Source organism: Haliotis rubra, unplaced genomic scaffold, assembly GCF_003918875.1.
Source record: "Haliotis rubra isolate DU_JTF1 unplaced genomic scaffold, ASM391887v1 Scf783, whole genome shotgun sequence".
NCBI classification, from domain to species: Eukaryota; Metazoa; Mollusca; class Gastropoda; order Lepetellida; family Haliotidae; genus Haliotis; species Haliotis rubra.
The window spans coordinates 250,123-263,801 of record NW_025767505.1 but is presented as its reverse complement, the minus strand read 5'-3'; the positions used below and the strand labels follow the sequence as shown (position 1 = coordinate 263,801).

The 13,679-nt window shown below is 40.2% G+C and overlaps 1 protein-coding gene across 1 annotated transcript; it reads left to right on the top strand.

Annotated features, from left to right (window-relative positions):
• The first annotated feature begins 3,466 nt into the window (after positions 1–3,466).
• LOC124260998 lies at positions 3,467–10,896 on the top strand. Its single transcript, XM_046695319.1, has 6 exons — positions 3,467–3,701; positions 4,631–4,721; positions 7,518–7,639; positions 8,321–8,408; positions 9,571–9,731; positions 10,564–10,896. Exons 1-6 carry the CDS (start codon positions 3,514–3,516, stop codon positions 10,688–10,690), a joined length of 777 nt encoding a protein of 258 aa, XP_046551275.1. The 5' UTR covers positions 3,467–3,513; the 3' UTR covers positions 10,691–10,896.
• The last annotated feature ends 2,783 nt before the right edge of the window (positions 10,897–13,679 follow it).

The following is a 13,679-nucleotide window of genomic DNA, read 5'->3' as shown; positions in this document are numbered from 1 at the left end:
AACGTACTAAAATCTGTACTTTACTGAGAAAGTGTAATCTCACATATAACATATGTTTGATTCATTTGAGTAAGTGAGTGAGTTAAGATTTTAAGTCACATCGGCAATATTTCAGCCATATCGTGACTAAAACAAACTTTAAATTCACCATAAACACATGTAAATTATAAAAAGCCTGTCAACGAAGAACAGTAAAACAACAAGAATATCACAGTTATGAACATAAAACTAGTATGTAAATCTAAAATGTTTAGTTACAGAAGACAACAACTGAAGGTAGATCACCATACTAGGGACCATGGGGACTTACAGTACATTTGCTTCCTGCATGGACCCTAGCTTGATATGTTACATTTGACCACTTTTTAAATGGCGTTATGTATTCCGAACAGAACCAAACTGCCGAACCGAGTTTGTTGCGTATATTTTGGCCATAAGACCAATAGTACAGTGGTCATAAAATGTGCTTGGTGGTTTACAGAATTTCTAAACTTAAACAGTCATTTTCTCACTAAATAACAATTCATCATTATGTGCAGTAATTAAGGTCTGGATATAAAGTTATACATTGAAGGGTAGTTGTAATAATATGGAGGTAAATACCTTAATCGAAGTTATTTGTAAGATAAACATATCAGCAATACATGTTATTCATTTTCTATTCTAAAATTTGCTTCTAACAAGGCAATTCTTGGTGACACTCGAAGACATTTGATTTTTATATCGACACAAATAAAGGCCATTAAGTACTGCATAAAAGTTCTACGAATGACAACCGATCGCCACGCACACCAGTGATACCGAATGCTTAAGTCACTCGATGATGTCGGAACAAGAAACTGGACTTCTGATTTTCGAGAAACATTGGGATTCGCACATGTATGGATCGCACAGGATGTCGGAGTTGTAAATAATTTCTTATCATGTTTAAAACAGCGCTAGTTTCCTTACCCACTACGTTTCATTCGAGTTTTCACTGGAAAGAGAATAATTTATCATCCAAAACTGTGTTCCACAGAAGATGTCGCTTGTGTGAGATCAGACGATATCTCCTAGGAGATATCGTTTTGACAGTAGATTTTGTACAATGCCCTGACAATGCTATGACGTCATGAACTTGTTGACGTTACAATGTTATGACATCGCTGCACTGCAAATCTAATGGCAGTACTGTGTTCAGAGATGTACAGTTTTCATTGAAAACTAATGAAGAGTGATTTTTGATGACAAATAGAATCTCACCCTCGTGTCTTCTGATATCAAATATATTAACACTCGTTGATAAAAGTAAATATTTGTTACTTTATCAAGTCGTGGTGATATATTTGATATCAAAGGACACTTGGGTGAGATTCTCTATATATCACGAACATCAGAAACAAACAACTAATAAGAGTCTACTTCAAATTTGGAGCTTCGCTAACAAACTTCAAGATAAACAAGCTAAGAAACAATAAAGATACGACGGCGATCAACCCCATCTGTAAACTTTGTAATTATAACCTTAATGAAGACAAGAACCATGTATTTTTTGTTTGTGACCAGTATACTCAAGCCAGAACTCTATACCTACTATACAGAAGCTACAATCAGTCTACAGAGGCCCACTAACCATTCAGGCAATTTTTAGGTCACAAAACAGCAATGTACAGCATCTAACAGCTATTTATCTCAATGAAATATTTAAAATAAGATCTATATAAAACTCAAATTTTTATGATCACGTGCAATTAATATTGTTTTTGTCAACTGTATCATAGACCTTATGGGATATGGCTGCAATATTGCCGATGTGACGTTAAATAATAACTCACTCACTCGTAGACCTTATGGCCCAAATACTACTGAATAAACTTCTGTTCTGTTCATTTTCTATTCCTGCCGTACAAACTTCACATAAAGCGTCAATAAAATCAGACCCATTGGATAATCCAGAGCCATTGAGTTTAAAATCATTTGAGCATCTAAACTTCGTTATTTAAAGCCCTTCTTACATTTGATGGTTGAATGGAACTTAAATACGTTAAACTTTTCAGGTTGCAAAAATACTTAAAAGTACAACACATTGTTATATGATGAAGCACAAATAGAAGTAAGCCAATCTTGAGTAAAACCATCCCTAAATCAGTTGTGTTTTCATAACCTATGCGTTGATTTACAGTTGTTATCACAATATAGTGAGTGAGTTTTATTTAAGTCACGGTGGCAGTATTTCAGCCATGTTGTGCCTCGATCAAGTTATCACATTCTACGATAATAATGAACAATACTTTTCAAACTGAAAGCTGTCAACAAGGACAGTATTATAACTAGATGATCACAGATAGAAATTTAAGACTCGTGTGAAAATCTAACGAAATGTAACAAATGACGACAAAACAATAAAAAAACAGGCTATAAATTGTCAACAACTGAAGGTAGATCACTATATTAGGGACCATGGGGACTTACAGTACATGTGGATAGCGTGCATGTTTTGCATTAAAAAATATATAACATCAAACAATTGTGTATTGCGTGTTATCCATCCAGTATCAACCCTGATAGCGATATATGGTACGTTTATATTCACTCCGCGATAAAGGAATCCTTATTTGGGATATTTCGACTAACTATATACAGGTATTGAAACAAATGCCAGTGGCAGGTATAAGTACTGGTTGAACGTGCGAACGCTTTAACCACTAGGCTTCCCCACCGCCCCAGCGTTATTCAGCCTGAGCCAAGACGGTGTAGAGCAGTGAGAACATACCGTGCTCAGTCCATGGCCGGAACCCATGTTCACTCAGTCTTTTGTCCACAGATCGTCATGCTAAATGCATCCCTGTATAAGTAAAATTAAATAGAATATGCACATATATTTGCACACATCGATGTTAGCTAATGTGTTTCTTTTTCTAGAGAGTGAAGCATACCAACAACTTCCGGTCCAGGTTTTCCATTCGGCTTTATCACTCGTTGTTATTATTCAAAATGTATCCATCGAAATTGATAGATTTGCACATCATCCAACTGACAAAAAATAATGTTTCTCAATACACTGACACTCCGCGTGGTTTTTATACTTTGCATAGGGCGGTGGGGTAGCCTAGTGGGTAGCATAGTGGTTAAAGCGTTCGCTCGTCACGACGAAGATCCGGGTTCGATTCCCCACATGGGTACAATGTGTAAAGTCCATTTCTGGTGTCTCGACAGTGATATTGCTAAATGCGGCATAAAACCATACTCACTCACTCACGAAACAACCGTAAGTTCGACACAACGGTGTTTGACTGTATTTACAACCAACAAGGCATGCAGTATGTTTATCAAAGGGACACAACTGCTTCTGTTAGCATGTCATTGCCGTTATCAATAGTTATCTAGTAGTCATCATTATCACATGTCTAACAATCAGAACACTTGCGAAACTGATATGGTGTGTATCACCACGTCCGAGACAGACAAGATATGCGTGGAAGTATCTCACTGTCATATCACAATCATCGCCTCGTGACCGTCATCTGTATAAGAATGCACGTACGGGGCATTTCGTCCTCCACAATGAAGACCCACAGCATGTTGGCACTGTTTCTCGTTGCCGTTCTGGTGTCTCCGTCTGCTTCCCTGGATACATGTGAAAAAGTCTCACCGTGCTCATGTCAGAACTCGGAAGGTCTGATCGACCTCTCACCTCTGGCCAATGTTGAAGGGACGGCTAAGTATGTAACGCTATCTAACACTGATCAGTAATAGTGAAACCTCTGTTGTCCGGACCCTGTTAAATTAATAATATAGAAATATTATATACTATGATTTTGGGATGTATTAATTTTCAGCACTGTATTTAATGATAATTATTCGAATCTTTCGAAATATGTGATGAGGAAAGCCCGTTAACTTTGAAAAGAACGATTATCAAAATGACAAATATTTGGTTAACGAACTATTCTATATTCAAAATGTCAATGTTTTCGGTAGTGAATGAAATCACAATGATTCATGACATTTCAACAAATTACACTCAATACGTAATTGACTAAGGAGAAATTTCAAACGATAAGAATTAGTCATAATCAACGAGAGATTTTAGAATGTCATTGATATTTGTCATTTCAATTCATTTCCTCGCCGATCTTAATATCTCAATATCTCAATTCATGAAAATATTATTAAAACCAGTTTATTATTTTTTATGGTCAAATGTTAGAACAAAGACGCATCAAAACGTCCTAGTTAGATAAAAAAACACACTTCAGAAAGGAAAATAATTCAAAGAATTGGGAAAGTGGATTGGACTGCAGGTGAAGTTTGGACAGGGACATGTGTACATTTTGTTGTGGCCACATATTCCTGCAGGAGTTGATATCTGTTTTACTCTATCTCACAGGTATGGACCCGTGAAGATCCGGGTTAGAGCTGGTCATCAGCAGCCCATGCTTGTCGTAAGAGACGACGAACGGGATCGGGTGGTCAGGCTCGCTGACTTGGTTGACACATGTCATCGTATCCCAATTGCGTAGATCGATGCTCATGCTGTTAATCACTGGGTTGTCTGGTTCAGACTCGATTATCTACAGACCGCCGTCATATAGCTAGAATATTTCTGAGTGCGGCGAAAAACTGAACTAACTCACTCACTCACTCACAGGTATGCCGACCAGCCGGACGGTACAGGCCAATGGTATTACTCTTTCAACCCGTGTAATGGCTTCACAGAAGGACAATGTAACAACGTTGCGGTAAGGGTTCAAGCAGTATAGTTTCGAAACATAAAGAAACGCCAGATTCCACTTCTTTTGAGGGGAGAATCTCAGGGTCACTGAAATATACTACAGAACGGTAATCCTGGACATTTCTATGTCCGTCATCATATATATACATTAAAATATTTTGCGTAATTTCTTGATATCAACTCTGAATTAAGAACAAATTACTATTCTGGAATAATCCTGACAGATAGTTGAGATTGTACGGCAGTATTTAATTCTCATGAGCTATGTTAAATCTCTTCATTGCAACCAATGCGACGTTTCGGTGTAGATACTAACATTGTTATCAAGCAAGTGATGCAAAAAGGAAACTGACTATTCATAAAACTTGGTTTTCCTCATAACAAACATTTGCTTGATAACAGTGTCTTCCCCGATACGTCGCGTTCATTGCGATAAAGAAGTTGGCTTTCCATAGAACGTTTTTCCCTCATCTTTACAACTTCTAAAATGGCTCGCAAAGAAGTTAAATCCCCTCTGTTTTATATTGTTATGCAACTGAATCATAAGATAGACGATGTCGTTCAGGATGCCTCTTGTCAGTTCTTCGGCATGCCTTGTTTTGACCAATTCGAGGTTGCATGATCAGACATCACGGTCAGGCTTTCACTTTCGCCATCTCGTAAAGAACGACGCAGTGGTTCGTCCGATGGAAGTTCTGGAAGAGGAAGTTTATGTCATTGACAACTCACTTATTTCAACAGAAGCGACGTTTCGGTGTAGATGCTAACACCGGTATGAAGGAAGTTATGTTAGCATCCAAACGTCGCAGGATCTTGTTGTCAATCCAATACCCTGTTCCTCTTTATCATACCAACATCGAAATGTCCTGTACAAGGTCGATCTAACATTATCGACATTTGTACCTCCTGCAGGTGTTTGTGTCGCGGTAGGGTGAGTGACTGAGTTAAATAGTACGTCACAATATTTCATCCATATCGTGCCCACAGAAATTAATAAATTAAGAATAAATCATATTTTTTTTCTAATTAATTAGAGATCGCTAAAGTGAGGCCACTATACTAGGGGCCGTGGGGACAATCAATACCTCTGCTTCTTGCACTGTTCCCCAGAAGAAGTTTTACCATCCCTTTAGCGGCCAGCGATAGGATGCAATGTTAGCCTTGACTCTAAAATGTACAAATATATCACGATTAAAACCGGTCATATATACTAAGCAGCAAAAGAAACGTCAGTTTGGAATTTTCCGTCGCAGAAACGGATAACGGTAAACTCATTTAATGTATTGATTGCATAGTTTTGACATCTCCAACTTTACCTGAGCAAAGACATTCCTTCCAAAATTCAGAATGGAACCCAGGAAATGGTCTCAAAAACGCAACCTGATCTCGGAGATGGTACGGTGTTCTCAATGTTTTTCATGCAACTTATGCTGCACGTCCTGTTCACAAGGACCAGCCCTATAAAATGCACCCCAGGCACTAGGAAGACTTGAAGCTGGCCACACTGCACAAGCCGTTGCCAATCACTTCCAGGTCAACGTTTGGACCATCTCCAGGCTGCAGCAACGTTTCCGGGCACCAACACCACAAATTATTACCCCCGTACTGGCAGACCAAGGGTTGACCGCAAGACGACAAGACCGCCATGTTGTGCGACAACATGTACAGAATCCCTCCCTTCATGCAGGCATCCGAAACAGCACGCCAGACAGTGGGAACACACGAACACCAATCAGTCCTGATACAGTACGCCGACGTCTTAACAGCGGGAACCTCCATTGCCGTAGACCTTACCGTGGACCTATCCTCACCCCTCGTCATCGGCGTGAACGTCTACAGTTTGCCCTATAACACCAAAACTGGCGATACAGGCAATGGAGAACTGTTCTGTTCACAGATGAGAGTCGGTACTGCGTATCTCTTGCAGATGGCAGAACAAGAATATTGCGACGACGTGGCCAGCGTTACTCAAACCAATGTGTTATGGAAAGAGACTCATGGGGAGGTGCAAGCATCATGGTATGGGGTGGAATAGGCCTGAACAGAAAGTGGGTCCTGTGGTGTTCCAGAACCTTGGTCCAGGGAGAGGAGGCGCCATCACAGCGGTGCGCTACATCGACCAAGCTCTCAGACCCCACATCATACCACATTTCGCACGACACCGGAACAACTTTTCCAGCATGATAACGACCCGGCCCATACTGCCTGAGCTACACGGGACTCTCTACAGCAGAACGGTGTCAACATTATGCAGTGTCCAGCCTGATTTAAACGCAATTGAACATCTTTGGGATGAAATTCAAAAGAGACTGAATAATGTCATACCAAGGCCGAACACAGCCGATTTATTGCGCCAGGCCTATCTCAGGGTGTGGTTCCAAGTGCTAATGGCCTTCATCAATCAATTGGTGCACTCCATGCATAGACGCTGTGCTACAGTTTTTGCTGCTCGTGCTGGTCACACTAGATACTGAAGTCAAGGGTCTGAATGGACTGCAAACGTTCACGTAGTGTCTTGGAATTGTGCTGAGTTATTCATTGATGTGTCAAAATATTGTACACAAAAATGTTTTTGATCCGCTTATTATGTCCGTTTCTGTAATGATTTGATTACAGTGCCTATCTAATTTTGAATTCGTACTGACGTTTTGTTTGCTGCTGAGTATATATGAACATTCTTTGAATGATGTGGGCTTATACACCCTCTCAGGGAACAAACGCATGTGTAACGGTAGGGGGCACAAAGATCTAATATCAGGTTAATTCATACACATTATGATTTTATGGGTGCGGATTTACACAGGTTTGTCAGACGGACAAAACTGCAAGCTACTTCAGCCTAGGAACCCAACAGTCTGCAGCGTTCATAACAGACGCCACACGCGGACTCCAGATGCAGTACAGCGCCACTACTGATACAACAAGGTGAGGAAATTCATTAAATTCCTCAGCGTATAATATAATATTAACAGTGAAGAACCGGGTTAAAATTGGTCTTCAGCAACCCAAGCTTGTCGCAAGAGGGGGCTTACTCTCAACTGCATATGATGGATGCTCATGCTGTTGATTGTTAACCAACTAACTAACGAACATTAACTGGATATCCAGTATCGTACACGAGTTCATTCACACTCTGCCCACCAGACTATCCAGTGCTCAACAGATTGAGGATCGATCTACGCAACTGGGATACCATGACATGTGTCAACCAAGACAGCGCGATCCCGTTCGTCGCCTCTTACACATGGGTTGCTGAAGATCAATTCTAACCCGGATTTTCACGGGTACAGTCAACTCTCACCGTGAGTGTCCTGCAGGGAATGGACCACATTCAACCTGTAAACAGATCGCTGCAGTGGTCTTGATGTTCGAGCATTTAATCTCTACTGGTAGTGTACAGGCTGGGAAGGGAGACAATAATTCTACGCTACTTTAACATGGCACGGTCAAAATAATCACAGTTAATAATCATATACTACCGAGTTATGAAATACTTCACACATTTATAAATTAGATTTATTTCTTTTAAAAAGCACAATATTGTCGTCACGGGTATCCTGTTAATGAAGTGTCATATGTGTTTGAAATGTAATTTGGGCATTTCAGAACAAGTTATGTATCACTCATATGTGATCGGACGACCACTGGGAGCTTCGAGGTCAATGGCGAAAACCCACCTGGAAGCGGTCTTTATGTAAGTTAAGTGAGTGACTTGGTAATACGTCATATATCTCTGGGCGGTGGGCTAGCATAGTCAGTGAGTATGATTTTACACAGAATATGGTTTTAGAAATATTCCAAAAATATCACGGCGGTGGACACCAGAAACGGGCTTTACTCATTGTACCCATGTGAGGAATCGAACCGGGTCTTCGGCGTGACGAGCGAAAGCTTTAACCACTACGCTAATCCAACGCCCATAGCATAGTGGTAAAGACGCTCGCACGTCACCCTAAAGGTCCGGGTTCAATTCCCCACATGGGTAAAGGGGATGCTTTCTGGTGTTCCTCGTCATGAAATTGGTGAATTATTGCTGAAAGCAATCACTGACTCCCCATTCATTGATAACAATGTTTTAAAAAGAATTATCCAATACAAGAACCTTAGGGTTGATGCAGAGGATTGAAATAATAATAGATTGGAAATAATGACTTGATAATCAAGATGTGTATTTCAAACATTGAACTTAAATCTTTGCATTAGTTTGATCGTAAGTTCTTTCACGGCGATTGTTATGGAATGACACAAATGCACTTTCCCAAACATCAACGTGTCCAAAACACTGTAGCCTGTATTGTCAGCAAAGTGTCATCTCGAGTGCACAGAACACCTGTACTCCTAGCTTTACATTGGTTGCCTGTCAGAGCCAGGGTGGAGTACAGAATCCTAAGTCAAGCCTACCAATGTTACCATGAAACTGCTCCAGGCTGCAATGAATTCTTCACAAAACACGACCCATCCCGAGCTCTAAGATCTGCAGATAAATATTTATTGACAATTCCGCGTTGAAAACTGAAATCCGTTGGTCTCCGATCATTCAGCTATGCAGATCCATAACCACCTGTCACTTGAGCTACGACTTTCTCCCTCTGTTGAAGCTTTCAAAAGTTTCAAACCTTTCGTTTTTGAATATATTACAAAGTCCATGCTTTATCTTCAACCACTTTATTCTTTTATGCATTGAAAACTGTTTATTTGTATCTTCTTGATATTGGAGCGCTTTGAGGATACATTATGTATGGAATTCAGCGCGATATAAATACACACAATACTTATAATAATACATTCCTAAATGTCCACAAGATATATACCCTTGGACGATATTCCTGTTCACCCATGCTATTGAACGTTTCCAGTACTTCACACTGAGGAGTGTCTACGCTTGCCCTGGAGGTCTTGATACCACCACGACGACGACGGCGACTACAGCTGCTCCTTCTCCGAGACCAGCCCCTACTTCAGCCCCATCTCCATTCTTTACACTCAAGATGGTTGTCATTTTGCTTGGATGTGTCGTGTAAGTCCATCTTCTATGACCAACTCTGTCTGTGGTGTAACGCTGCACTCAGCAGTAAGCCAGGTATATGGCGGCGGTCTGTAAATAATCGAATCTGGACCATGTAACATATGTTATTTTTGGGATTACACTTTCTTAGTAAAGTACAGATCCTAGTACTTTTTGGGTTGAGTCTCATCCGGGATTCGAACCCACACCCTCAGAGTCAGGCACCTTATCGCCAGCACACAAAGTCAGACGCCTAGACTGCTCAGCCACCGCGTCTGACTTTGTGTGCTGGCGATTAGGTGCCTGACGGTGCTTGATGGTAGTTACACAGTGGCAACGAGTTATGTCCCTTTTATACTTCTACTATTGGCCAATCAGATTCCGCCTATCATATTACTTGCATTCGCTTCCTTAAAACAACTAGAATATCACAGTAAGAGATTTAAGACAAGTTTGTAACCTAAACATTAAATCACTACTTAGGACAATATAATATAAAAAACGGGAGGTTGGCAGGGTTTACCGATCCCTGTTATGATTTCACTTTATTTGTGTCCAGTGCCATAAGTGTTACGCTTATACAAGGGGCTCATAAATCAGGACGAAGTAGATCCTTCTGATGTTATGGAACAGAACTCTGCTTTTGGAAAAACGCCGCCATAATGCCCTGCTCCGCTCGTGTTTCTTAAAAAGAGGCATGTTGTTGACACAAGAACATAAGCATAAGTAAAAAGGATTCATATCCATTAGTTTTAAGTCACACTGTTGTGTCTATTTCTCATCTGGGCCACCGTACTTTATTTTGATCCCAGTGAACTGACGATGACTCTTTTTTATGTTTCAGAGGCTGTCTAGCCATCCTGATATGTCTTGCATTTGTTGGCCTCGTGACCCGGAGATCATCAGAGCAAGAATTGCCCCTCTCTTTCATGACAAGAGGAAATTGGTTTCGTAATTCTATTAAAACCTGATTAAAACAGTAAGAGACATTATACGTTATGATATCTGTTGTATAATGTTAATGTTTATAAACAAAAACAAAACAATGAAGGGTATTTGAAGGAACCCTGAGGTTGAAAGATGAAACACTGTTTTCGAACTAACCTATTCCCACACAAATCATTGTTACGCTAGACGCTGTAAATGAATGACCTCAAATAAAGACCATGCAACTGAATATTTCATGTTTTTGTTAGATGTTTTGCCACGCTGCTAGCAATATTCTAGCATGATATCAAGGTGATCTGTAGATATTCTAGCATGATATCACGGTGATCTGTAGATATTCTAGCATATCCCGGTCATCTGTAATTCTTCTAGCATGATATCACGGTGATCTGTAAATATTCTAGCATGATATCACGGTGATCTGTATATATTTTAGCATATCACGGTGATCTGTAGATATTCTAGCATGATATCACGGTGATCTGTAATTATTCTAGCATGATATCACGGTGATCTGTAATTATTCTAGCATGATATCACGGTGATCTGTAAATAATCTAGCATGATATCACGGTGATCTGTAAATATTCTAGCATGATATCACGGTGATCTGTAGATATTCTAGCATGATATCACGGTGATCTGTAAATATTCTAGCATGATATCACGGTGATCTGTAGATATTCTAGCATGATATCACGGTGATCTGTAAATATTCTAGCATGATATCACGGTGATCTGTAGAAAATATTCTGAAAATATTCTAGCATGATATCACGGTGATCTGTAAATATTCTAGCATATCACGGTGATCTGTAAATATTCTAGCATGATATCACGGCAATCTGTAGATATTCTAGCATGATATCACGGTGATCTGTAAATAGTCTAGCATATCACGGTGATCTGTAAATATTCTAGCATGATATCACGGTGATCTGTAAATAATCTAGCATGATATCACGGTGATCTGTAAATATTCTAGCATGATATCACGGTGATCTGTAACTATTCTAGGTTCGACTAGAAGTGGTTCAATGGTATATCATAGCGTCATAGCATGCCACTCAGTCGCCTCTATTGGGCCATTACAGTGTTGTTTATGAGGGGCGGTGGAACAGCCTAGTGGTCAACGCGTTCGCTCGTCACGCCGGAGACCCGGGTTCGATTCCCGACGTTGGTACAATGTGTGGAACCCATTTCTGGTATCCCACGCAGTGATATTCCTGAAATATTGCTAAAAGCGGCGTAGAACTGAACTCACTCACTCACAGGTTGTTTTCTGATTTGAGTCCCTGAGTAGTTCAACATGTTGTTGCGGTTGTTGATACTTTTTGTTTAACGTTTCTGTAACAAAGCGTGCTTGAGGTAACTAACTCCAAGGCAGAAATGAGGATCCGATAGTGGATGAGGTGAGGTGAAATGGGGTTTAACGTCGTACTTAAGAATATTTCGTTCATTTGACGACGTGCATGCGTGTGTATGTGTGGCTGCTTGTACTAGCCCATACTTAAGCTTGTTTTATAGTGCCAGCTCACTGATATACCATGCCACAGTGAAGCATGAATACCCCACTCAGACACATTATACTGACTCCGAGACGACCAGTCTTTGGTGTGTATGTGTGTGTGTGTGTGTGTGTGTGTGTGCGTGCGCACAATCGTTTTTTTTTTATTTCAAAGCAGATATTTCACAACTCCATGTTGTGCATGACGATATCCAACCGACCTAATTGTCAGAGTAGTGCATAGTAATGCCATGTGCACATTTTCCAAGGCAGTGTAACTGTAGTCATTAGCTTCACATGTATGTTCACCTTCACAGCTGTTTATCTCTTGTGCTGCAGCCGACGTAGCCATGGCTTATTCATGACACAGGAAGCGGAAGAGTGTCTGTCAACATTCTTGGAAAGCGATATCTAAAGATGTATTGCATTCCTGTAAAACAATTGAAAGCTTACCGTAAACATGGGGGAAAAAATAACATAAACTGGTTCGGAATTCAGTGACGCAAGCGTAAAATAGCATTGGTTAATAGTCTCAAACGGGCCACTCCTCACAAGCGTAGATTTGATCTGTCCATAAGTGAGTGAGTGCGTGAGTGAGTATTGTTTACGCCGCATTTAGCAACATTCCAGCAATATCAAGGCGGGGGACAGCAGAAATGAACTTCATACATGTGGGGAATCGAACCCGGGTCTTCGGCATGACAGACCAACGCTTTTACCATTAGGCTACTCCACTCCATATTTATAGTAAATGCATACTTTACTTCGTGTTTCCATTTTTGACATCAGAGATCCTTTAAGACATCGGATTTATGAATACTCAAGAAGGAAATAACCTATACGTCACTTATCACATATATGCCAACACACAACCACAGAAAGGAATGGAATGCGTTTTCTTTCTTATCACAAATCATATTTTCCGAAGACGAGGATACACTGCAACTGATAAGTTTCCATACATATTGAATTCAGTTGCCTAGAAACAGTTGAACGTCTGACACTGACACAACTTAAAGATGTCATCTTTACAGTCAAATTTGAAAACATGCACGCGTAAAAGTTGAACCGAAGTTGCATTTCCTTTCGGCGTCATTTTCATTACTTGTAACTTACAACGCAGTTATGTTGAACCGCTGTTTCTCTCTGGTAAGTGCTATGTAACATTGGCCCCACCTCAAAATATGATGAAAGAAAATCTGCACTAAATTTGAAAACAATACTAACTGGTTATATTGTTAATTGGGTTATGTTGCTCACTGATATTTATATGCTTCAGTGTTGACATGTCTGTCAAGGTGATTATAGTAAGTGAGTGAGTGAGTTCACTTTTACGCCGCACTCACCAATATTCCAGTTATTTATGAATATGAATAGATCCGTAAATAATCGAATCTGGACCAGACAATCTGATGAGCAACAGCATGACCATTGATCTAGGCAACTGGGATACGATGACATGTGTCAACCGAGTCAGCCAGCTTGACCAGCCGATCCCGTTAGTC

Coding starts and splice junctions, on each gene's coding strand:
- LOC124260998 (XM_046695319.1), top strand. CDS start 3,514: ATGCACGTACGGGGCATTTCGTCCTCCACAATGAAGACCCACAGCATG. Junction 8,409..9,570: donor CACCTGGAAGCGGTCTTTAT/GTAAGTTAAGTG, acceptor GAACGTTTCCAG/TACTTCACACTGAGGAGTGT. Junction 9,732..10,563: donor ATTTTGCTTGGATGTGTCGT/GTAAGTCCATCT, acceptor TTTATGTTTCAG/AGGCTGTCTAGCCATCCTGA.